This window comes from Stenella coeruleoalba (genome assembly GCF_951394435.1).
Source record: "Stenella coeruleoalba genome assembly, chromosome: 2".
NCBI classification, from domain to species: domain Eukaryota; kingdom Metazoa; phylum Chordata; class Mammalia; order Artiodactyla; family Delphinidae; genus Stenella; species Stenella coeruleoalba.
The window spans coordinates 4593248-4620112 of NC_137147.1; the positions used below are offsets into that span (position 1 = coordinate 4593248).

The following is a 26865-nucleotide window of genomic DNA, read 5'->3' on the forward strand; positions in this document are numbered from 1 at the left end:
AACACGGACAAGCCAAGCTCTCCAGCCCTCCCGAGCCCCGCCTTCCAGGCTCCACAGCTCTCTGCCTAGCCCCACCCTGGGCCTGGGTCCCAGGGAAAATCCTTCTTTAGGAAGGAATGGGCGTGATGTGGGACAGCGGGAGGGGGCTGGGGTGCAGCTCCGCCCCATGTGCTGTGCAACCCGCACAAGTCCCTCCCCGCGCCGGGTCCCAGCTGCAAAAGGGAAGCCCAGCGCCCTGACGTCTAAGCCCTTCTCTGGTCCCACATCAGTGCTGGCCGGGCCTCCACCATCTGTCCTCCACACCTGTGGAGGCTTGGAGGGGGAAGATTATTCTCAAAAGCCCACTCCCGCCAGAGGGCTGGAGGCCATCAGCCTGGGGCCTCGCATCCGGTGCCACCAAGGCCCTACCCTTCAGGAACAAGGAAAGACAACTAGACAGTGACTGCGGGAAGTTCCGAGAGAACCTAGTTTAACGAAAGAGCGCTCCTCTGCTGACAAGGAACAGCAGTGCCTGTGAGGGGGGCAGAGCAGAGGCCTGGAGGAAACAAGCTTTATTTACCGGACACCTACAGGTACAGGTGTCACACAGGAATTGTGTGGGGTGATCCTCCAGCCATCAATGGTATTATTATATCCGTTTTATAGACGAAGTGACTCGTCAGGGTCACACTGCTTGTGAGTAGCAGAAATTTGAACCCAAGGGTGATACTGTGATTTATAATAAGAAATGTGCATTTGGTCTTCGCACACTGTTCCCGGCATATAGCTCCTAAAACCCTTGTAATTTCCTAAACAGGAGCCAAAGGGGCATCTTTCGTGATAACATTTAGGCTCCTTCCCAATTCCTGACACAGCTGCAGAGCATGGAGGTGAGATGGGTGTATTCTAACAGGCCCTTTCAACCACCCTTGAGCTGATGTTAATGCAGTGACTTTTGATTGGAGGGCTGGAACTTTCAGTCCCCACGCCCTCAACCTCTACGGAGGGCAGACTGGCTAGAGATTGGGTTCAATCGCCTGTGGCCTATGTAATGAAACCCCCATAAAAAACCCAAAAGGATGGGGCTCAGAGATCTTGGGCTGGTGGACATGTGGAGGCTGGCGAGGGTGCTGCCTAGAGAGGGCACAGAAGCTCTGGGCCCGTCCCACACGCCTTGCCCCGTGCATCTCGTCCATCCGGCTGTTCCAGAGTTCCATTCTTTCTAATACACTGGTCGGTAATCCAGTAAGTCAGACATTTCTCTGAGTTCTGCAAGCCACTCTAGCAAATTCATTGAACCTGAGGAGGGCACAGGCCCCTCTGACTCATGGCCTGTTGGTCAGAAGCACAGGTGACTGGCTCCTGAAGGTGGTGGGGGCGGTCTTTTGGGGCTGAGCCCGTAGCCTGTGGGATGCTGCCTGCAGGCAGCGTCTGGACCGCTTGGCGCGCTGTCGGAGGGACGCGGTGCCGGAGCACAGGCGTGCTCGGAGGAGAGGTGGGAGGAACGCGTGGCTCTCCTTCACACCGCGGTACCCTGGCTCCAAAATGTACATTCCCCGCCCACCCCCCGCCTCCCGGGGGCCCCGCTGCCTCTCCTGCTTGTCTCTGGAGGAGAAGAGGAACAGTGTTCAGATCCCAGCCTCCCTTATCCAGCCGGCACTGTTAGGTGACGACCCAAGGAGATACCAGACGTGACGAAGACCGAACTCGTCTCGTTTTTACAGAACTTCTAGCCCTTCCTTTCAGACTCAATGGCCCCTTTTTATTACAAACATTTTATAACACTCCCTGTATTATACTGAAGTGAAATTTAAAGATTATATAACCTACCTACATAAATTAGAAAAAAATAATAAAGGAGAGAAGAGAGAGAAGTAACCAATAATAAGACAACACTGCACCACGTAACAGCTCAGACAACTACAGTAGGAGACATCATCAGTCAGGTGCCGGCACCGCCCCCAGACACACAGTGGCCGCTACTGACACAAGCGGTTTCAATAATGCGGTGCTGTGTATCTCACCAGCCATAACGCTGGACATAAGATTTTCCAAAAGAGAAAACAACTCTTGGTAAAGTTACAAACAAACTAAAGCACAATTTTCTTCCGAAGCACGGGGTGGCTGCATTCCTAGAAAATCCAGCACATACTAGAACTGGTATTAAAAAAAAAAGGAGGGGCTTCCCTGGTGGCGCAGTGGTTAAGAACCCGCCTGCCAACGCAGGGGACACGGGTTTGAGCCCTGGTCTGGGAAGATCCCACATGCCATGGAGCAACTAAGCCCGTGGGCCACAACTACTGAGCCTGTGCTCTAGAGCCTGCGAGCCACAGCTACTGAGCCCACGTGCCACGACTACAGAAGTCTGCACACCTACAGCCTGTGCTCTGCAACAAGAGAAGCCACCGCGATGAGAAGCCCGTGCACTGCAACGAAGAGTAGCCCCCGCTTGCTGCAACTAGAGAAAGTGCAGCAATGAAGACTCGACGCAGCCAAACATAAATAAATAACTTAATTAAAAAAAAAAAAAGGAGTGCTTTTTCTCGCAACACAGTAAAGTTCTGTCTCAGATAATTAGGTTCCTTGCTTCCATGTGTTTGGTGGAACACGCAGGACAGTACGGGATCACGCGGGGCTGCCCAGCGCACCGTGATGCGTCCAGTGCTCCTGGCCCTCTGTCCACCGGCCACCAAATGCCTCCTCTCCGCTCCCACACTGTCCCTGTTGGAACCACCTGACTAGTCCAGCCTAAGCACCGATGCCTGCACGGCAGAGGAGACACGCCTGAAGCCACAGGCATGGTGGCGGCCGAGCTGGCCAACAAGCAGATGCCCGACCTCCAGGCCAGGCTCTTCCCACCGAGGGCGGAGTTTCCTGGGGAACCCAGACGCTGTGCTGGGGGAGCCTCTGCCTTAGTCGGACGGGGCTTGGCTGGTCACCATCACAGCCTTTCATGCTCCATGCTGCGCTAAATGCCTCAGAATCTGCCCATCTTACAGATGGAGAAACCGAGACACAGAAAAGGGAGGTGATTTGCCCAGGCTGCATTCAGGCGGGCAGCACCCAGGTCTGCTCACCTCCGGGCCACCATGGCCTCTTCCTCCGCGGAGCCGACGGGCACCACACACAAAGGGCTCTGAGGGCCTCTGGCCTGGGGGGACCTTGGAGGACAACCAGCACTGCATGTTTCAGATGAGGAAACTGAGGCCCATGGAGGTCACTGTGCTGATCGAGGGCACACGTGAGGAGCAGAGCTGCGACCAGAGCCAGACCTCCTGAGTCCTAGACCAGAGGAACAGAACTTGGGCTCCTGAGATTCAGGAAGTCAAAAAGGCTGCTGCTTCTCACACGCATTTCCTGAGCTCCCTGGGTGCCTCTCCGGCTCTGTTCCTGGAAAATGGCTGGTGACTAAGGCTATACCAGTCCTACCACCAGTAGAACCAGTAAGGTGGCGGGGAAGCAGACCCCACAGAGGTGTTGTGAGTAAAACACGTAAGTACCCCGGCAGAGGGGATGTGCAGGGCCGAGGGTGCTGGCTGTAGCGCCCGTGACAGGAGGCCGTGGGGTGCGGCAGCAGGTGCACGGGCCGGGTGCTGGCACCACCCGCCGAGGTCTGTGCTCTCCAGAGCTGCCGCAGAGCCGTCGGGGAGGCCAGCTCCCCTCTGTCCTCCCCCTTCAACCAGAGAAGTAGCTCCAAACGGCAAAACAAAAAAACAAAAAAACTCCAGTTTTTTTCTGTTCTGGCCTCTCCTATTGCAGAGCACAGGCTCCGGAGGCGCAGGCTCAGCAGCCATGGCTCACGGGCCCAGCCGCTCCGCGGCATGTGGGATCTTCCCGGACCAGGGCACGAACCCGTGTCCCCTGCATCGGCAGGCGGACTCTCAACCACTGTGCCACCAGGGAAGCCCTCCAGTTTTTTTGGAAAAAAAAACTTGGCTAAGTATCTCTAAGATCCTTCCCATCTTTAAATTTATTTCTAAATATAGGTTAATGAGGGAATTATTCATCTACACACTTGCTTTTCCAACAAAAGAGCCATTCTTCTTTTTCATGTTACCGAGTGACTCATTCAGGGAAACGCTTTCTCAGACGGGCACCCAGACACCTGACAGCTAGGTCTTCTAACTCCTAGACCCCCTCCCTGCTTTAGGAAGCCAGATGAAGGAACAGCCAAGGAACCTCTCTGACCTACTGACATGATTCTAGATTCTAAACAGGAAGAAGTTCCTCCAGCAGAAGTAAAGTTCCAGGGAATGAAAGAGAGTGAATGTTTTCTTCTACGTCTATGCAGCCGAGCATGAATAACGACGACTCCTAAGATACAGATGAAGTAACACTACGCCACAGCAGCCGGGCGAGGGAGGTGTATTTATTATCTGTCGTGAGCCTGAAACACACTACATGAGAGCAGGCTGCCTCCACTCGTTTGCCAAAGGAAATAAAAGATCTCTTGGTCATTAGAGGACGCACCTGCCGTGGGAGTGGGAAATTATGCAGACGTGACTAAAGGCGCAGGAGGTTTGCAGCCCTGCGTGTTGTACTGTACTTAATTAAAGCTACTCCTGAAAATAATGGGAAAAATGAAAGCTCAAATTAGCATATGAAGAATGGTCATCATACTAGTAAACAAAAACGCAAATTAAAATGATACGTTTTCCCTTCTCTTGTGTTTGCTAAGGTTATAGGAGTACTAAGGCCTGGTCCTGGTGCGGGCTCAGCAGTGGGTGACCATCGACTGGGCTGGACACAGTACAAACCAGTACTCTCATTCCGGAAGGTGTATTCAGCAAGATACGTCAAAGCTTTAGAAATGTATGTATTGTTTGACTCAGAAATATCCCAAGATATAATCGGACAAGTGTGTAAAGATGAACATGAGACACAAAGCATACATACAAATTAACATATAAACATACAACAGAGCCTGAGAGCCTGTAACAGCCCTCTGTTACACGAATATAGTAGTGAAAAATGGGGACAACTTACTTACAAGCCGAAGGCTGGTTAAATTGTAGTAACATCTCTATATGGTACTCAGTGCAACACTCTGGCCACTTAAATGGTGAGGAGATCCGACTTCCTTGGCACAGAAGGACATGCGTACCATAGTGCCAAGTGAGAAAAGCTTACAAGACAGTACATACAGACTATTTCTGGGGAATAGCTCTTCAGTCATATGTGAACGCAGAAAACTCTGGAAGGCTACGTAAGTGTTAACAGCAGTCATCTCTGGGTTTTAGGATCAGAGATAATTTTTTGTTTGCTGGTCTGTATTTTCTATTTTTCAGTTATAAACAAGGACTACGGATGATGAGGAATGCTGCCTCCCGGACGTGCTAGGTCCTTCGGGAAGTAAAGAAGGACATTCTTCCTTCCCGTTTCTACACAGGGCTTTTCCTGCTTCTAGCATCGGCCACAGTGACCACATCTGTTAGCAGTGAACTAGCATTCACTCTGTCCAGACAATATACATAAAACCTAAACCGTTAGGGCTAGAAGGACCTGTAGAGAGCTTGATCAAGTCTGTATCCCTCCTTTCAGAGACGGGGAAACTGGGGCCCCCAGAGAAATGACCTGTTTAAGGTCAGAAGCAGGCTCACATGGAAGCATATGGAAGCAGTTGCCTTTACAAGGCCACTAAACTGTGAACTGAAGTCTGCTAAGAGAATGAACTGCAGCGGGGAGGGAAGCTGAGCTGGGCCGGGTGGCCAAGTATAGCCTGTAAACACTGCTGCCCTGCCTGACAGCTGGCGGCTTTACCAGACGGTGGTGCGCGCCCACTGAGGACAGCAGCCGCAGGGAGTCCAGGTACGTGCATCAGTGGTGTGGGAGCTGAGACGGTGCAGACCTGCCGGCACCGAGGCCCGCGTCCTCGGTCCTCTTTCTGTAGCAGCTGTAACGTGCCATGAGCCATGCTCACCGCCCTGACCAAGCCCCTGTGATCCCCAGAGCAAGAAGCCCACCCGGAGCTGTGGGCTCAGGCTGGGCCCACGGCTGGCTGACCCTCCCCTCTGACCTACTGAGGCCCTGCAGAGCTGTAGAAAAAACACTGGATTTTAAAGCAGGAGCCCTAAAATTGAGTCTCAGTTCCACTGGAAGGTCCTGGCAGACATGCCACCTCTTTAAACCCCAAGTCCCCATCTGAATAAATGTGTCTAACAGTAGCTGGCCTGACAACCTGTGGGAAATAAAAGCCCAATTATAGGCTCTTTAGAGTATAAGAAGTCCTTTCTTAGCCAGCTGAGGCCTACCTGTGGGGCTGCCTGGTTAGTGGGAGCCCCTTCCCTCAAGGAGGGCAGGGAAGGGGCATGCGGGAGAAGATCCTGGTAAGAAACGAAAATCCTGGGCTTTGCAGAGGAAGCCTAGATGTTATTATTACTACAGTCATTATCTCTGCCATCCAACTAGACCACAGAAGCCCCACTCTGAGTCCCCCTAAGCACACACACCACCCGCGGCCATCACACCTCGTCACGGAGCGGTACCCACAGGGAGGCCCCGTTTCCGCCAATGTCGGCACTCCTCCTTCACGCAGAAGACGGCTGCGCGTTAGGAGACAGACGGCTCCTCCCCACACCCCAAACTACCTCCAGGTGCCAATTTCTATAGAAAAAGCCCCAAGAACCCAGGGGCTGACTGTCCCCCTATCCACTGAGATAACCCCTGAACCCAGAGCCTTGTGGGTCCCAAGAGAACCCTGAGCCAGCTCTGCACTCCTGTGCCTCCCCAGGGAACCGAAAGCACCAGGCAGCAGGACCATTATTTAATTTGTTGATTTGACTTGCTAAATTGGCTTTAGGTTCCCTAGGTTGGGCCTGAAGTTGAAGAATGAGTATCCAAAACTCACTGGCATAAAAAGACAGGTTTTGTGGGTGCCAAGGAACAAGGCCAGCAAAACAGATCTCTCAAGGGTCTGACTCTCTCCTCTCTCTTCCACGTAGAAGTCAGGCAGCGAGAACATTGCTCTGTTGCGCCCGTTCTTTCTCCAGAATAATGTCAAGAACTCTGGCTGAACAATGGGTTTCACCAGGGTGACAGGCAGAAGGAACAAAGAAAGAACAGAGTCGTGACCTGTCCTCAGCACACAGAGGGTGCAAACTGCGAGAGTGGGTCAAGTCCTGGGTGTACATCCAGGGAAGCCCCTTCCCCTCTTGAGCCCCAGCCTCCTAACCCAGCCATGCTGTGTGGGGACTCACTTCCCAGGGCTGCGGTGAGAATCAGGTAAGAGAAAGGGGTGTGAAGACTGGGCAGCCACGATTTGCTCTCCTTTGCTTTCAGGTTTGTATCTAAGCATCTTGTGTCTGCCAGCTTTGTTGGACCCCAGGAGGCCACACTAGTGTCGCTCACGCATGAGGGGGAGGTGGGACATGCTGATGAGACCCTGAGTCTCAGGAAGTCCACGATCCGATGGCCCGAGCCCCAGATGCCTAGCACAGAACAGGACATGCCAGTGAGGAGAGGAGGGAGCAGAGGCGGGCACTTAGGAGGTGCCAGGCCCCATGCCGGGCAACTGAATCCTCTCCACAACTCTGGAAGAGGGACTTATGACCCCATTTTACAAATAAGGATGCTGAAGCCTACAGAAGATAAGCAAATTCAACAGGACCAAAGCGGAAAGAACCAGTATCATTCACGCTCTTATTCCATACCAGGCACGATACACTAAGTACTCTATAAACGTTTTAAACTTAACCCTCATGACAACCCTAGGAAGTAGGGTTTATTACCCCAAGGCCACTTAGTATAAGATCTCACTGCCTCCGAACACATGCTTTTCTCACTACACTTGACCCCTGAACAACGTGGCGGTCGGGCTCTGAGTCTGCATGGGTGAAAACCTGCGTGTAACGGCACAGCTGGCCTCCACATCCACGGCTCTGCACCCGCAGATGCGACCAACTGCGGATCATGTAGGGCCGGAGACGCATTCATGGAAAAGAAACCACTGTCAGTGGACCACTTGCTTCAAAGCCGTGTTGGTTCAAGGGTCCACTGCACCGCAAACCGCCTCCCACCGAGGAGGGCAGAACACAGTTTGCCGATACAGAGGGGATCTGATAGAAGCCTCACTATTATCCTGCAGCAGAGGCCTCCTGCGGTAGCTGGTGGAGAGGCTGCCTGTGCCCTGCCCGCGCTCTGAGGCCTGAACTACAGGTCAGCGTGGCACAGCCGTATCGTGGAGTGGCACTCCACAGTGACAGAGCCGGCTGCAGAGACACATGGGTCCAGGGGCGGGTCTCTCAGACGTAATGTCGAGGGACAGAAATCAGGCCCCGACGTACACCCTACATGATCCATTTACACGAAGTTCGAACACAGGTAAGAGTGCTCTGTTGTCACGGAACTTGACATCCTGGTTTTCCTGGGAGGGGGCGGAGGGATTTGGTCCCTGTCAGGGCCTGGCAGGGGTTCTGCATATGCATCTGTACAAGCTCAGCGAGCTCACACTTCAGGTTTCTGTACGGTACAGTGCGGTACACCCCAGGTGAAGAAAACGCTTCCTCCTCAGCGGCCCCACGGTCTCCCCTCCACCAAAGGCCGTGGAACCGGGATGGGCGACTACTATTCATGATGAAAGTTTCAAATCAGGCCGCTGTCACCTCGTGAGCACACATCCACCCCCTACCCCAACAAAGACACCCGTTCAACCCAGAGGAGACGCAGGAGGTCGGGGTTCTGAATCTGAGTTACTACCTGGCACCGGGAAGTTATTTCTTCATACTAGGTCACACGATTCCTATCTGAAAATGAGGGCTGGATTAGCTGATTTCCTTGTGATTCTATGGTGAAGTTAAAAAAATAACTAGTAGTTGCTTTGCATCAGTCATCTGAATAAAATAAGACCTTCTTTTCCCCCGCTTAATGTATCTGTATGTACAGATAAAATAAAGCTTAACTCCCACATCCCGGGGCCAGTGAGGCAGCTCGGATCGGAAACCTTAAACTCAGCTCCCTCCACCACGAAGCTCAAGGCTTTTGGGTGGAAAAAAAGACAGCTGACTACGCAGTTATTTGGTGCCTACAATGTTGCAGGCAGGCCCGGCACTCATCACGCACACCGCTGTGGTTCCTCGCTGCGCACCCCCAGTTCTCAGCAGAAAATCCACAAACCCTGGGGCCTTTTCACAGTGGGGACAGAACTCTACAAGTACCAGTTCTATGTACGACCTGCGGGAAGCATACTCAAAACGTGTTCTTTATTTTCTTAAAAAAACTCTCCTAGGGTTTAAATTGGGTCCCAAAGCTCCAACCTGTCAGGCACAATAGGTATTGAAAAGCCATCTCCCTCCAGGTTCCACTTCCCACCCCAATTCTGGCAGCAGTAGCAGCAGCAGCAGCAGTGACAGTAATAATACCCACAAATACTAATACTGGGTGATTAATACGTGTCAGGCAGCCTGCTAACATACATTCGACTTCATTTAAACTTAGAAACAACCACATATCACCCATCTTATAGCTAAAGAAATTGAAGCCTAGAAAAATGACCAGGACTCAAGGCCAGCAGGGCACCCCGAGGCCCAGTTCCTCACTACCACGCTCTACCAAGGTAAGATCTCCAGCAAAGTGCAGGACTGTCTCTGTGGCCACCGAGATGCCAACATCCTGGAAGGCCTGCGACCTCCCTCTGAAGCTAACGCTACAAATTTCCGAGAACGGCCGCGTGTGCTCTTGCTCCTTTGCTCTACCTGCCCTGCACGGAAGCTTCTGCTAGCGCCCCTTGCCGCCCCCAGCCCACTGTCTACACCCCAAGCCTTCCAATTTGGAGCCCTTCACTGTGCAGTCCGTGCCACCCTTCTAATTCCACATCCAATCTCCTTGCTACCAGCACCGCGGTCTGCAGACACTGCAGCGCTCTCTTTCCCAGCGTGTGCTGGGCTTTCGGGCCCACGTGCCTTTGTATTTGCTGTTCCCTCTGCCTGGGGTGCCCACTCGCACCTCTTTGCCCTTCAAAACTCCAGCTCAGATGTCACCACCCGCTCAAGGCCTCCCTTGGCAGCCCACAGGGGCAGTCCCTGATTTCCCTTTCTGTGCTCCCCAAGTCCCTGCCCTGCTCATACCTTATGAGCACTTATCACAATACGTTACAGTTAGCAGTTCATGAATCCGTCTACTCCAAGATACCAAGTGCCTTGAGGGAAAGGACTCCATCTCCCCATTTGTTACCTATTCTGTCTAGTCAGTTTCTAACACTCAGTAAATGTTGAGTAAAAGTGTGCTAAACATACGCATGATTGAATACAAGAATACATTTTTGCTCGTTCCCTCCGGTCTACGCCAAACATGTGTCTAGAATATCGAATTAGGATGACAAATGTAAGATGCATCTGGACACTTGGCTTTAGGAACACAGCACAAATCTGTATCTCACCGAGGGCCAAAAGATGTAAATGCCATTCTCTCCTCCTTCAAATTGCTAACGTAGCTTTAAATCTAGAGTCAGGCAGTGCGTTTCTCTGAGAACCCACAAAGCATCAGCTCAGCGCAGCTGCAGGGCGAGGACACCCAGGCAGCCAGAACTGTAGGAGGGCAGAGGTAGAATGAGAGAGAGTCTAGGCACCAGGCCAAGACCGAGCCCCGCTTACCTCCTTCTTGGGAATTCATGATGTTCAGGGCAAACAGCATGGCATTGGAGAACGTGGTCGCCTCTTCCTTACTCGCAAAGTTTAAACCATAGACCTGGCGGGCATCTCGCCACTGGTGGAAGGTTGGCGTTGCCTGATTGTACTTCAGCCCTTTCACGATTGAATAATTGATCACAACCTGAAAGGGAAAAGAGAGAGAAATACGTGTAAATAAATAAAAGGTAAGTGAGCTGTGTGGGGCAAGGATATTGTGTCCCCTGGGGCTACAAGAGGACAGGGGGACGGGGATGGGGTCAGCAGAAGGGGAAAGCACGACCGGCAGCTTTTCAACATGATCTATACAACACTGAGGGTTTGAAAACTAGTTATTTCATTTAACTAACAAAGAGTGTGGTCGTGACCTCCACAGGACAGCCCTAAGCTGGGAGTCAGGTTCCCTGGGTCCTGGTTCTGGCCCTGCCTCCCAGCCATGTCACCCTAGGCGGCACTGCACTTCTCTGGGTCTCAGTTTCGCCAGTTATAAAATGGGGATAATGATCCTGGCTCTACTGACCTAATGGGGTTACTGCAAAGGTCACACAGTGACACATATCTTATGGAGGCTTCCGGATATAAAGATCCTTAAGGGCGAGAGCCTTTTCTAATTCATATTTATGCCTCCCACAGCCCTCTGCATAGCGTCTTAATACTCAGAATGCACTAATAAATGGGTTATTAGTTAAAAGGACAACTAGCCATTCTTTTGCATGTGGCTATTCAGTTTTCTCAACACCATTTACTGAAGAGACTGTCCTCTCCCCACTATATGCTCCTGACTCCTCTGTCATAAATTAATAAAACCGTATCTGATGGGTTTATTACTGCGTTCTCTATTCTGTTCCGTTGATTTTTGTGTCTGTTTTTATGCCAATATCATGCTTTTTATTTACTAAGGTTTTTAATTACTATACTAAAATTACAGTAATATAGTTTGAAATGAGGGAGTGTGGTGTCTCCAGCTTTGTTCTTCTTTCTCAAGATTGCTTTTGCCGTTTGGGGTCTTCTGAGGTTCCATACAAATTTTAGGATTATTGTTCTAGTTCTGTGGCATTTTGATAGGGATTGCGTTGAATCTTGTTGATTGCTTTGGGTGGTGTGGACATTCTAACATGAGCACAGAGTCTGCTCTCTTTGCCTTGGTGAGTCTGGCTGAAGGCTTGTCAGTTTTGTTTACATTTTCAAAGAATCAGCTCTTAGTTTCCTTGACCTTCTCTATTGTCTTTTTAGTCTCTATTTCACTGATTTCTTCTTCTTTTTTAAAATGATCACCTCCTTCCTTCCTTCCTTTCCTCCCTCCCCTCCCTCCCTCCTTTCCCCGCCCTCCCTCCTTCCTTTCTTTCTTGGCTGCGTTGGGTCTTCACTGCTGTGTGTGGGCTTTCTCCAGTTGTGGCGAGCAGGGGCTACTCTTCATTGCAATGCGCAGGCTTCTCACTGCGGTGGCTTCTCTTGTGGCAGAGCGTGGGCACTAGGCGCGTGGGCTTCAGTAGTTGGGGCACGTGGGCTCAGCAGTTGTGGCTCATGGGCTCTAGAGCTCAGGCTCAGTAGTTGTGGTGCACAGGCTTTGTTGTTCCGCGGCACGTGGGATCTTCCCGGATCAGGGCTCGAACCCGTGTTCCCTGCACTGGCAGGTGGATTCTTAACCACTGTGCCACCAGGGAAGTCCTATTTCATTGATTTCTGCTCTCATCTTTGTCATTTCCTTCCTTCTACTAACGTTGGACTTCTTTTGTTCATCTTTTTCCAGTTCCCTGGGGCATAAAGTTAGGTTGTTTGTGACTTTTGTTTCTTGAGGTAGGCACTGACTGCTATGAACTTAGCGGTAGAATGCAGAACTGCTTTTGCTGAATCCCACAAATTCTGTTATGTTATACTTCCATTTTCATTTGTCTCCAGGTACTTTTTTTTTTTTGCAGTACGCGGGCCTCTCACTGTTGTGACCTCTCCCATTGCAGAGCACAGGCTCCGGACGCGCAGGCTCAGCGGCCATGGCTCATGGGCCCAGCCGCTCTGCGGCACGTGGGATCTTCCCCGACCGGGGCACGAACCCATGTCCCCTGTATCGGCAGGCGGACTCTCAACCACTGCGCCACCAGGGAAGCCCTGTCTCCAGGTACTTTTTAAATTTCTCTTTTGATTTCTCCTTCAACCCACCTCCGTAGCATGTTGTTTAATCTCCACATACTTGTGACCTGAAACCATAAAGCCCCTAGAAGAAAATATAAGTGGTAAGCTCCTTGACATAGGCCTTGGTGATGATTTTTTGAATCTGATACCAAAAACAAAAGTGACAAAAGCAAAAATAAACAAGTGGGACTACATCAAACTAAAAAGCTTCTGTATAGCAAAGAAAGCCATCAACAGAATGAAAAGGCAATCTACTGAATGGGAGAAACTGTTTGCAAAACATGTATCTCATAAGGGACTAATATCTAAAATACATAAAGAACCTGTATTGCTCAATAGCAAGGAAACAATCCAATTAAGAAATGGGCAGAAGATCCGAATAGATATTTATCTAAAGCAGACATACAGACGGCTAACAGGTACAAGAAAAGATGCTCAACGTTACTGATGATCAGGGAAATGCAAATCAAAACCACAAGGAGCTATCAGCTCACACACGTCAGAACGGCTGTTATCAAAAAGACAAGAAATAAAGTGTTGGCAAGGATACGGAGAAAAGGGAACCCTTGTGCACTGCCAGTGGGAATGCAAATTGGTGCAGCCACTACAAGAAACAGTAGAGAGGTTCCTTAAAGTTAAAAATAGAACTATCCCATGATCCTGCAATTCCACTTTTGGGTATTTACCCGAAGAAAATATAAACACTCAATCAGAAACATATATGCACCCCCATGTTCACGGCAGCATTATTCACAACAGCCAAGATATGGAAATAACCTAAGTGTCCACTGATGTATGAACAGATTAAGAAACTGTGGTATATACACAATGGAATATTACTCAGCCATAAAAAGAATGAAACCTAGCCATCTGTGACAACATGGATGGATCTCAAGGGCATTATGCTAAGGGAAAGAAGTCAGACAGAGAAAGACAAAAACCGTATGATCTATCTTGTATGTGGAATCTTAAAAAAAAAAAGCTCATGGATACAGAGAACAGATTGATGGTTGCCAGAGGTGGTGGTGGGGGGGTAGGGAATGGCAGGGAGAAATTATGCATATGAAACCTCTTAACACAGCTGCTAGCACACAGGCTGCCAGCAAGTGTTAACTGAGAAATATTAAGGTCCTCAGAGATGGAAATATGCAAGCAGAGTCTAGATAAGGCTGGATGGCCTGCTGTTAGTGATACAATGGAAAGATTCTGCTTTAGGAGAGGTACAAGATGATTTCTCGGATCTCCTCTGGCTTTGAGGCTCTAGGGTTTTGTGACTTGAATTGGAGGTAACTCAGTCTATTGTCCCCCTGGTCAGGAAGGAGAGCTCAGGAAAAGATTTGGAGATGCAAGGGGACATGGCCAAGACACCCTGTGTGCTGGCTGGGGCACTAAGATGAGAACTCTGATTTACTGCTCCATCCTGCTGTGCTGTTGGATAAAGGCCAGAGGATAGCAAACACGGGCAATACCCACAAGAGCTTTTTCCCAAGTCTCAGCCAGGTGGAAGGTAGGTTTGGATTGCCCTATAGTGAAAAAAGAGCCAGCAAGTGAGAGAGACGGAGGGAGAGAAGCACGTGTACTAAATTAGCTAAAGAAACACAACAGTTTTTTTTTTTTTTTTGGTACGCGGGCCTCTCACTGTTGTGGCCTCTCCCATTGCAGAGCACAGGCTCCGGACGCGCAGGCTCAGCGGCCATGGCTCACGGGCCCAGCCGCTCCGCGGCATGTGGGATCTTCCCGTACCGGGGCACAAACCCGTGTCCCCTGCATCAGCAGGCGGACTCGCAATCACTGCGCCACCAGGGAAGCCCAACAGTTTCTTAACTTGTTACATACTGACACTGCAGTTTTGGCCAACATCTATAACCAGGTTCCTCGGTGGTTCTCTCTCTGGGTTTGGCTCTAGATCGTCAGAAAAGGGCTGGAGGTTTTGTGGCTACATGCATGATAAGAAGCCCAGTGACTTGTGGTTAACACAGCTCTTCAGAGGAGAGGGCACGATGATAGCGGTACAGTGACCAGAATGAGGGAGATGAGACCCTCTTCCTTTCTGCCGTGGTGAAGTCTATACCAGAAGGTCTGTGTCTGTGTGGTTTTGGTGCTGCACTTTTAGTGGACATTGACAAACTAGAGCAAGCCAGAGGGATGTGTTTCAAATGGACGAAGGTCTGGAAACCACATCACATCAAGAATGGTTGAGGGATACGGAAGCAAGATAAAAGAAGACTCTTCAGTGTATCACATATCTTTCCAGGTACTCGAGGGGATGATCTGGGGAAGTGAGATTTAGAATCCTAAGATCTGAAATCTCTGGTTGGCTATGTTCTTGGAGGGGGACTTAGAGGGAGCGGGAACTGGGGGAGGTGGATGCCTATCCAGAATCTAGAAACAGTGTGGCGAAAGGAACTCAAGAGACCAGACAGAATGTCTAACTCATCCTCCCTTTTTACAGTTGGGAAAACTGAGGCCCAGGGAGAATGAGTGATTTGCCCAAGGTTACAAGGTAAGTAATGGTAGAACTGAATTTAGAATCCAAGCCTGTAGCCTAGCACTTTGTGCTGCTTCTGACTGCCAGCATAATGAGCTGCAATCTTTCTTCCCATAATTCCTTCTCTGGTCCTAGCTCTAACCTCTAAAGAGCCTCAGAAATCGATTCTCTACTTTCAGAGATTTTCGGCTACTGGACTGGGAGAGTGTGATAAAGCTGTCCCAGAAGTCCTCTGGGTTCTTTGCTGCACATGGCTGGCCTGTCCTCCAACTGCAGCTCTTGGGTTACCATTTCTGATCCATCTACACCTAGAGCATAGAGTTATAAAGGCTGCTCACCGAGTGCTGTGTCTGCTAGCCAGACATAGCCCACAAGGGTCTACGACTGCTCCAAACACAACTACCGTACTAGGTACAAGGACTGAGCAGAGGGTTTTGAGTCAAACGGTTCAGGATTAAAATTCTGGCCTTATTACTTTGCAGCTGAATAAACTTGGAAAAGTTACTGGCATTAGCTTCTTCATATGTAAAATGAAAATATTATAAATAATGCTGGACTGAATATCCTTGTGCATATGTCTGTGTGAACATTCCTATGAGCAGAATTTCTGGATCAATGGACATGACCATTTAAACATTTATATTTTCTGTTTGAAAAGATCTACTCTGAAACTTCTAAACTGCCTTCTAAAAAAGGAGAGTCCATGCAATGTGTTTTGGACATATGTGCAGATGACACATGGCCTATTTGTCACTTGACCATCTCGAGAGGTGGTCAGTGTTCATTAACTGACAAACAGAACTTACGAGCGCTGATAGTTAAAAATCTCTGTACCTACTCAATGGTTCCATTCCCTTGTTTACTCTCCTTAGAGCATGTGCATTACTACAAGTCCACTTAGGGGTGCGGATCAGCTTCATTTAATACACTCCTCCCCAGAGATGTCCACGTTTCTGAGTATCACCATCAGTTACTTTCGCCTGTTCTTGAACTACACAGAAATGGATTCATATGGTATGTTCACTTTTGTTTCTGTGTTCTTTCACTCAATATAATATCTATGAGATTCACCTGCGTCACTGTATTTATAAGTATATAGTTTTTTTTGATTGCTACATAACATTCCATTTTTTGATATACTATAAATAACCTATCCATTCTCCTGTTGATGGACATTCTCGTAGTTTCTAACTGTTGGGTATCAGGAATAAAACTGCTGGGAATATTTTCATATAGGTCTTTCAGTGGACACAGACACTCATTTCTCTTGGGTAGGTGCCCAAGAGTCGGTTATAGGGTAGGTGTATACTGAGTTTTACTAGGTTCTGGCAAACCATTTTTCAAACAGGCTGTATTGATTGACACCTCCGCCAGCGGTAATGGGAACTCCAGCTGCTCTGCATCCTCACCAACATTTGGTGTCCTTTTAATTTTAGCCTTTAGTCCTTTGAATTTTAGCCTTTCTGGTGTGCGTGCAGTACTCTGATTGCAGTTTTCGTTTGTATTTCCCTTATGGGTAATGATGTAGAGCAACCTTCACGTGCTCACTGGCCACGTCTTCTGTTCCGCTGCTCTTTTCTCTTTTGTGAAACTCCTGTCCCAGTCATTTCGCTCATTTTTAAGAGGTTGTATGATTTTTCTTTTTGATTTGTAGGAGTTCTGTATATATTCTTCATATGAATCCTTTGTCATATTCATTTCTCTCCCTCTCTTTCTCCCTGCCCATATGTATGCATGTATATATGTATGTACGTATGTGTGTGTGTACGTACGTATATTCTCCCTGTTTGTAGCTTGCCCTTTCATTCTCTTAATGGGGCCTTTTAACAAAGAAAACTCCTTAAATTTAAAGAAGTCCAACTTAATTTTTTTTCTTTTACAGTTAATGCTTTGTGTGTTCCGTTCAAGGTCATAAAGATATTTTCCTGTATTTTCCCCTTAATATAATGAAGATATTTTCCTGAATTTTCTTCTAGACACTTTATTGATTTACTTTGCATATTTAGGTTGATTTTTAATTAATTTGGGGGTATAGTGGGAACTAGGGATAAAGTTTTTTTTTCATATTGATATCTCATTGTTCTGTCATCATCTGTTGAAAAGACCATCTTTAGCCCACTGAGTGCAACGGGGCTTTGTCATAAATCAGGTGACCATATATATGTGGGTCTATCTAGACTCTTTTTTTCAAAAAAAACTACAACATTTTGCTTTTCTCTATTGTGTGTCTGCTTTCTGTTTCATTAGGTTTTTGGTTTTGCTTTTAATTTTTCCTTCTACTTTTGTTGGTTTAATTTTTTTTTTCTGCCTTCTTGAGATAGAAGCTTAGGTCACTGACTTTCAATCATTCTTTTTCTAAGCTATGCATTTCTAGCTATACGTTTGTCTATATGCTGTGCTTTAGTTGCATCCCACAAGTTTTGCTACATTGCAGCTGCACTATTGTTCTGTTCAAAATATTTTCTAGTTTTACATTGTGACTTTTTTTTTTGGTCCTATGGGTTATTTAGTAGTATACTGCTTAATTTCTAAACATTTGAAGATTTTCTAGTTATCCTTCTATTACTGATTTCTAGCTTAATTCCTCTGTGGTCTAAGAAAAACTCTGTATGATTTTAATCCTTTTAAATTTGTTGAGATTGGCTTTGTGGCCTAGCATGTAGTCTGTCCTGTTAAATGCTCAATGTACACTTGAGAAGACTGTATATTCTACTGTGGCTGCCTGTAGTTTCTATAAATGTAAATTACGTCAAGTTGGTTAATAACGCTCTTCAAATTTTCTACGTCTACTTATTCCAGTCTCTTGCAGGTATGAACAGAATCTCCGACCAGGCTTCTGGATTCCTTTATTTCTCCCTTTAGATCTGTCCATTTTTGCTTTATATATTTTGAAGATATATTAGATGCCTACAAATTTAGGATTGTTATGTCATCCTTTTCAGTTGACTCTTTTATCATTAAAAAGGTCCTTTATCTTCACTAATAATTCTTGCCTTAAAGTCTACTTTGTGTAATATTAATATAGTCACACCATTTTCTTTGGTTAGTGTCTGTTAAGGTTCATCTTTTTCCACTCTATTACTTTCAACCTGTGTCCTTATCAGCTTTATATTAAAACTAATTCTCCAAGCTTTGGTAGGACTAATCTAGACAAGTGCTGAAGGATAAAACTTATTTTATTTTATTTTTTAACATCTTTATTGGAGTATAATTGCTTTATAATGTTATGTTAGTTGTTGCTGTATAACAAAGCAAATCAGCTATATGTATACATATATCCCCGTATCTTTTCCCTCTTGTGTCTCCCTCCCACCCTCCCTATCACACCCCTCTAGGTGGTCACAAAGCACCGAGCTGATCTCCCTGTGCTATGTGGCTACTTCCCACTAGCTGTCTGTTTTACATTTGGTAGTGTATATATGTCCATGCCGCTCTCTCACTTCGTCCCAGCTTACCCTTTCCCCTCCCCATGTCAAGTCCATTCTCTATGTTTGCGTCTTTATTCCTGTCCTGCCCCTAGGTTCTTCAGAAACTATTTTTTTAGATTCCATATATATGTGTTAGCGTATGGTATTTGTTTTTCTCTTTCTGACTTATTTCACTCTGTATGACAGTCTCTAGGTCCATCCACCTCACTACAAATAACTCAATTTCGTTCTTTTCATGGCTGAGTAATATTCCACTGTATATATGTACCACATCTTCTTTATCCATTCATCTGTTGATGGACACTTAGGTTGCTTCCATGTCCTGGCTATTGTAAATAGTGCTGCAGTGAACATTGTGGTACATGACTGTTTTTGAATTATGGTTTCCTCAGGGTATATGCCCAGTAGTGGGATTGCTGGGTCATATGGTAGTTCTGTTTTTAGTTTTTTAAGGAACCTCCATACTGTTCTCCATAGTGGCTGTATCAATTTACATTCCCACCAATAGTGCAGGAGGGTTCCCTTTTCTCCACACCTTCTCCAGCATTTACTGTTTGTAGATTTTTTGATGATGGCCATTGTGACCAGTGTGAGGTGGTACCTCATTGTAGTAAAACTTATTTTAAAAGGTCACACTTCTTGTGTAAGAGCCCACAATTAACAATGTTTGCACATGTTTTATTTTGGGAAGTGTAGGAACAAGTGGGAGTGTTTTCCGGTTCTCTTCAAGGAGACCTTGTAACTCCAAATACTGTCTAACAGGTTTCTGAGGCTTCTGAGTAAGAAGAGTCAAGAGCCCTTTACAGAAAAAGCTGATGGTGGGGAATGGTCTTCCTGACCCACATGTTCACCTGGGTCTAAAACTCCCAGGATCTACAGGTTGGCAAAGGCCTCTGGGGTCTCATCCAAATGTCCACCCAGTGATGGGACGTTCTTCCCAGGATGCTTACCAAATGGCCTGCTGGCTCGTGGGCTCACAAAGCAACACAGCCCCTCTTCCGTAGTGTGCTTCTAAGAAAGCTCTTCCTTTTATGGAGTTTCAATCGTCTCCATCGTAGTATCCACGCAGTATTTCTAGTTCTGCTCTCAGGGCTTCACAGAAAAAGTAAGATTTCTCCTCCACATGGAGAAGGAGCTCTTCAGAGATTTGAAAACTGTGGCCATGCCCCTTTCCGTTTTTCTCTCCTCCAAGTAAATATCTCTTGCTACTTCCTCAACTGTTCCACATAGTAATGCTGCTTTCAGACCTCTCAGCAGTTTGGACGCCCTCCTCCTTACAGATTTCATTTACGGCACTCAGATTTGGTCCCAACATTCACGGGAAAGTACAACCAGTGCAGAGCAGAGCACGACTATAAAATCCCTCCTTCTGGGCCTCTACTTCTATTAATTCAGCCTGAGAGTCACTAACATTTTTAGTGGCCATAACTCCTTCTCAACTAAACATCTTTTGGTTTCTTCACCTTTGATGTGAGATTCAGGTTAGACCCTGGCTAATGATACTATAACTTACCAGTCCTTTTCCCCACAAATGATCACCTGGTTTTATGTCCACCTATTAGCAAAACGGGGGAGACAATTCTTATACCATTATCCTCATGGGGTTACTGGGGGACTGAAATAATAAACATGAAGAGTGCCCTGTAAGCCACAGAGAGCACTGAGCATGTACGATGTCCCCCTCTGGTTATAAGACCAGGAATCTCTGTCTCTCTTAAGATGTCTGACCTTGTAATCCATACTGCCTGGAAATCAGATCTGTGAAAATTCATATTTTCTCCTGGGTCCATAAAAGTTATTATGGACCAGGTTTCCTGCCACTTTCTCTAATACCTTGGTTTACTGAGAATCTCTTTTGTGTTCCTGGCTAATGTGTCCCACCCACCTGGGCAGAGTTGCAACCATGTTCCAGGAGCCTGTCTGATGAACGTGTAATTCCAGCTGGAAGGCTATGTTGGTAACTTCTCCATCAGGTCCCAGAAGATCTCTAAGTTTGAGGCAACAGAGTCTCTCTGAGTTTCCCCAGGAGATCACTGAGGACGGCTGCCAGTCCCTCCCTGAACGCAGCAAAGGTCTCCTCCCAAACGAGCCCCAACACGTGCTTTCCTCTGAAGGAAGCTGAGGCTTCCGAGAACCAGGTTCACGTTGGTTCCCACACACCATGGTATCTTCCTAGTGTGCCCTGCAGGGCAACCAAGAGGCATGAAGAGAATGGAAAACTTGTCATAATAAAAGCAGCCACTTAGGGAACACCCACTATGATTCAGGAACTGCCTGAGATAATGCGCCTTACGTCAAAGGCGAGTACCAGGGTGGAACTGCCCTGGCTGTCAGGGAAATGTGTGAGATGTTTTTGGTTGTCACTATAGTTGGGGCTAAAGGTGTTATAAATCCTGCAGCGTATGGTGCGGTGTGCCTCTAAAAGGCAGAGCCAGAATCAGTGAACTAGAAGAACAGGGAAGCAGCTTCTAGAAGGTTTTTAGAATAACCTGCCTATCCGTAAGGCTCATCAACAAGGGACAGGGATGCCCCTGAAGGTACCCAGAGTTCCAGGTCAGAAGGACCACCTTTGATCAGGGGTTCTGAAGTGAGGAGGTCCCTTTTAGCCACAAGAATCTGAAATCTAATAGGGCTATTTTGGCAAAAGCAGAAACCCATTCAATAGGCAACACACTAAAAACAGAGTCCTCAGTTTCTGTTCTCTTTCCTATTTGAGAACACGATGATTCTTGCAAAGATAGCAGCAAACCTGCTGCTCAACTCAGCCCAGGGCTGACTGACAAGGGCTGCCTATTTAAGGCAGAGGTGTTCATAAACGCTGAACTACAGATCTGCCGATTGCACTGCTGAAAAATGTCCTTGTCCATCTCTAAGAAGAGAGCTGGAGGGAGAGCCTGAGGCCCTAACAGAGTCACTGTGGTGAAGCCACACGAGCCCTTTCTCCATGTCTCTATTTCAGTCCACGACACATCAGCTCACTCTGTCTGAGTTATTTGTACACGACTACCGCGGACACAGGTGGACTGACCTTGTATTTATTGGCACAGATACTTACCAGGTACACTCACAAACTACCTCATCTGATTTTTCCAGAATGTACTATTATGGAGGAGAATGATCCCAGATTCTTTAAATCATCTTGATATTCCCCCCAAAGTAAGACTTAGGGGGTTGGTGGACCCAAAATCTTCACAGCTATATTACTTATGGGTATGCAGGCAGAGAATACTAACACATTTGTACAATATATTTTTCAAAGCTGTTTCACATCTATTATTTTATTTATATTCTAATATGACAATAACACAGTGAGGTAGGCAGGGTGTGGATTACTGCCTGTGTAAGACAGCTGTGAAAAATGAAGTTCAGAAAAGATAGTTTGCTCAAGATCTTACACCTTGGAGTATGAGAACAGAGCCAGACACTGAACCCAGACCTTTGACTCTAAATCGTGACCTTGTTGTTCTCTGACCATTGTCCACCAGTGTGTGTGTGTGTGTGTGTGTCTGTGTGTGTGTGTGGTGTGTGTGAGTTGTGTGTGAGGTGTGTGTGTGTGTGAGGGGTGTGTGTGTGTGAGGTGTGTGTGTGTGAGGGGTGTGTGTGTGTCTGGTGTGTGTGTGTGAGGGGTGTGTGTGTGTGTGAGGGGTGTGTGTGTGTCTGGTGTGTGTGAGGTGTGTGTGTGTGTGTGAGGGGTGTGTGTGTGTGAGGTGTGTGTGTGTGAGGGGTGTGTGTGTGTCTGGTGTGTGTGTGTGAGGGGTGTGTGTGTGTGTGTGAGGGGTGTGTGTGTGTGAGGGGTGTGTGTGTGTCTGGTGTGTGTGTGTGTGTGTGTGTGTGTGTGAGGTGTGTGTGTGTGCGAGGTGTGTGTGTGTGAGGGGTGTGTGTGGGGACGGCCTGTCACCCCAGCACTCACCTGCTGATCCTGAAGCTTGACTCCGACGACTCTGAAGGTGTTGCTGGCAGTGTTGTGGTAGATGTTGATCCGGCTGAATCCCTGCTGGCCAGGTTTGATTGGTACCCACTTCTTACTGGTGTCATCGTAGACCATCACGGAAGCCCGGGCTTGGCAGATACTCTGTTCGCTGCAGACCAAGAGAAAACGTTAAGCGTCAGCCTCAGTTACAAGGGATGGATGCTGGCTTTGTCCTTTTCTGAAACAGAGGCCAACTGCCGCTTGACACAAAGGAACTTCCTAGTTGCCAGAGCTTCCAACTGTCTGTGGAAGGGCCGCTCTGTGCGGTGATAAGTTTTGACTCTCCAAAGACCAGGGGGAGTGGACAGGAGGTTCTATGCCAAAGTTTTTGATAGCATGGAAGAGACTCCCAGCTTCACTTTCAGGGGAAAAGGTGCTTGAATTAGAAAGGAATTACAGCTATAATTTGCCAACTGTCCACGATGTCCTAGGCACGGTGTTGAATAAGACAATGCACTAAAGCACATAAGCTTCGCAACTTATGAAGCAGCCATTTATTTCCCCCATTTTGTAGATGACAAGAGAGTGGCTCAGAGACTTGGAAAGATTTATACAAATTCACATAGGGACTCAGCGACTCTATCTGGGATTTCCAACCTGTTCTGTCTGACTCTAGAATACATGATACAGATAATATTCTCCACAACATCCAACAAAACGCTCAGTTTATGATAGCACGACAGTGTGGCTTCACACATGCTATGTAGACAATAACATGATTAGGTGATCTTCTGAAGAACAGAGTGATGAAAATCAAAATGAATAGATGGTCCACCCTGCTTCAATGGAGACATTTCCGAGCAAACTCCCCTGTTCAGCATGTGACAGAAAACGAGGGAAGAAGCAAAAGAAGCACCCGGAGAGAGAAGGTAGTCATGACTGAAGTCAGCACACTGCAACTCCTGCCACAGCACGCAGGGCAAGTCTCCCAGAGCCCACCGGCCTCTTCATTTACATATAAGCCTAATAATCTTAAACATTTACTTTCTCAGTCTCTAGTATATTAGAATCCCCCAATTAAAAAGGTAAGACGGGCTTCCCTGGTGGCGCAGTGGTTGAGAGTTCGCCTGCCGATGCAGGGGACACGGGTTCGTGCCCCGGTCCGGGAAGATCCCACATGCCGCGGAGCGGCTGGGCCCGTGAGCCATGGCCGCTGAGCCTGCGCGTCCGGAGCCTGTGCTCCGCAACGGGAGAGGCCACAGCAGTGAGAGGCCCGCGTACTGCAAAAAAAAAAAAAAGGTAAGACGTGGTTTTCAAAGGTAGGCACCCCAACAGCAGCGAGGAGTGGCTGTTAGCAGAAAGGGAGGCTGAAGAATTAGAAACGGAAAGTTAAAGCCCAGCAAGTCGGCGGCAAGTTATAAAGAAGTGAAAGTGTAATTGTGATAGTCGTGATGAGGAGACCAAGCAGTCAGGAGAAAGTCACAGTCCGTTCCCTTCACCACCTCTAAGAGGGCAGGGAAACCAAATACTCGGAGAAGTTCTCTCCCCAGTCCCAGCGGTCACCAGGTGACAAAACGATGGTTTTCAGGAGACTGGCCCTCAGGGACCTGGAAACCTCAGCTTGGCCGAGGCAGCCTGCCTGAGGGCTCTTGTGGGCTGAACTTCCCCGGGACCCGGCTCCCCTACGACTCCAAGACGGCGGAGGAGACACGTACAGATGGTCACCACCTTAGCAACGATTCTGGGTATGTGCACACACAAACCTGTCCGTACACATCCCCTCACCTCACGTTACACGAATCCCTACGTACATTTGATGGCTGTCCGGCTAACGACTTCGCGTGCCGGCGCTCTCAGACCCGCTCCAGGCCTACGCTGCTCCACCTCAATCCTTCTGCTGGCCCCTCGGCTCTGCCCGGGGGTGCAGGAGTCTGGGGTGCCCTGGACGCCAGCCGCCCACGCCCTGTGCCGAGGCTCCCTCTGTGGACACGTGTACTGGGAGTGAATTAGGTGGGTTTTGTTGTGCAATTGTGCTACATCTTTTTTCTCATAATTCATTATTCATTCAACAAATAATTAAGGGGAAATCAGTGATGAGCCGAGCAGGCATGGGCTTCCCCTGAAGACAGCCATATCATACCGGCAGGGAGAAAAAAGAAAAACAAAAGGAGAACCAAACACAGCACTAAGCTTTGCCTTCTCTGAGCTCTGGAGCCCGAAACCATGTTATCTTCTACGAGAATATTAGGAGGAGTTGCCGCTCCCCTGGCTGAGTCATTGGGGCCCTGTCCTCATGAAGTCGAAGGTAGGAATCAGAGTAAACTGTACACAGAATTAGACCTTGGTTCAGATCAAGTCAGAGTCCCACACCAATGTAAACTAATTACTAATCAAGTTCCGGGCTAAGCTGTGTCACTTACTGCTACTCACGCACTTAGGCGCTCATGGTGACAGTGGGCAAGTAGGTGTGTGCTCTGAATGCTGGCTCAGGAGCTGGGAGAGATCCTGAGACGCGGCACAGTGTTAGGTAACAAAGCACAGACTCGATCAAGTCAGAGGGATCTGAGCCAAAGTCCCAGGCGTAGCGCTCACTGGCACGTGACACAGAAGCCCTCGAGATGCCTCTGGGGGAGCAAGCCGGGAAGGAACCGTGTGGTAGAGTCCCTGTGTGAAGGCCGCGGAGTGCCGCCCTTCTGATCACCTTCAAACGAGCCTGTTCTGGAGCAGAGCTGACCAGTGGTCCCAGCTGCTGCCCTCTGGATGCCCACCACGTCTGCACAGAGGCACATTCTCTGGGCTACTGTCTGCCAATGACTCAGTGGTGGCAGGGATGGCTGGCCCACGCGGGGCTCCTCCCCAGGGGAAACCTCATCAGCCAGGCCCAGATTGTCTCAGAACTGTGCTGTGGGCTGAGACGCTTCCTCCTCAGTCCTTCTCGCCCCTTCTTCTGCAGACGCCAGACCTGCACCTTGGCCTGAGGCTCTCTGGGCCTCTCCACTCCCTCCACCCTTCACTGACCTTCTGATAAATCTCTGGAATGTAGCCGTCCTGGGGGACTTGGTGTCTGCTTCTGGAAGACCCAAAGTAACACAGCCTGCACGGTGCAGGCTCCCCGAGGGCAGGGACACAGGGGTCTCATTCTCCACTATCTCCAGAACCCGGCAGACAGCAGGGGCCTGAGGACTGCTCCCTGTGAAGAGAGCTCTGGAGAGGACCTAGCCCCTCTCCTGCTCAACACAGCACACCTCCTAAAGCAGCCCGAAGAGCGCGCCGAGCCTCTGAATGGAACTGCTGGCGACGGAGAACTCTGCTCTCCAGAGCAGCCTGTTTGTTGTGAAACGGTTTGAGTTGTCCTTGTCCTGAGGGTCAGCCCACTCCCCGCCCTCCAGAGGCACAAAGGGGCTCTGGACAGCTCTGCCAGTCTAGTGGACAACTGAAGGAGCACCTTGGCTCTGCCATCCACCATTCACACAACACAGCGACAGGCCGCCGTGCCACCCCAGTGAGTCACCACCTGTCACATGTTCTCTCAGGATCTGGGTATGATACTCTTGCCTTCGTCTGACAAGCACAGATGCCGGTGAGTCCAAAAACATTTAGTGATGCAGAGATGCACATGACAGTCTCTGCTCACAGCTACTCAGGAAATAAGACAAATAATTACACACCTTCCTCAGCCTGGAGGGACTGAGGGAACAGGGGAGACTTTCTGCAGAAACCGCAGTGTGGGTTTAATGCTGAAGAGCTCTCAACCCCAGGCGGGTTCAGGAAGGGGATGTGGGATTCCGGGCGGGGGCGGCCCGCAGCCAGCGAGGCAAGGACAGCGCACTGCGTGCAGAGCCCACCTGGGGCACCACATACACCTCTCGGGGCTGTTCAACGGACATGATACGGCAACGGACCCCCCGCTGTGCTTGCCCCTGCTAGGTGCTTCAACATCAACCACTTTTTAAAAATTGTAATCATAGCCACAGGCTCCCTTTTTGTGTTTTTTTTTGTTTTTTTTTAGCAGTTTAGGTTCAAATTGAACTTGTGGTTAATCAAAAATCCCTATTTTTGTTCCCATTTGACTAGTGCTTGTCTATCTCTGCTTATTTTATTACCACGAACAAACCCTAAGTGCAAGAAAACACGTGTTTACTTAAGATTCGTCTTATTATCCCTTCGGGATTTTTGTTTTGTTTTGCAGGAGTCAGCACTTTATTACTTTTTATTTTTACTGAGATATAATTGACGTGTAACATTATATTAGCTTCAGGTGTGTAACACAATGATTCCATATTTATATATACTGCAAAATGATCACCACAG

General features: G+C 48.3%; 2 protein-coding genes across 8 annotated transcripts in view; both read right to left on the minus strand.

The window, feature by feature from the left end:
• The window catches only part of EVL (Enah/Vasp-like), a 195873-nt gene that overhangs the window by 40329 nt on the left and 128679 nt on the right, over positions 1 to 26865 (minus strand). For 6 of the 7 annotated variants that reach the window (XM_079915012.1, XM_079915010.1, XM_079915013.1 and 3 more), the window contains exons 2-3: positions 22555 to 22723; positions 10566 to 10743 (exon numbers count right to left, since the gene is read on the minus strand). In XM_079915012.1, the coding sequence (XP_079771138.1) occupies positions 10566 to 10743; positions 22555 to 22689 (313 nt within the window). In that variant the 5' untranslated portion in view covers positions 22690 to 22723. Of the gene's footprint in view, positions 1 to 10565; positions 10744 to 22554; positions 22724 to 23598; positions 24355 to 26865 lie in introns of those variants that run through there. The other variant, XM_079915011.1, reaches the window with a different exon arrangement.
• The window catches only part of EML1 (EMAP like 1), a 275754-nt gene continuing 271584 nt past the window's right edge, over positions 22696 to 26865 (minus strand). The window contains exon 23 of the mRNA XM_079915005.1: positions 22696 to 22723. The gene's annotated coding sequence lies outside the window, so the exon portion shown is untranslated. The remainder of the gene's footprint in view (positions 22724 to 26865) is intronic.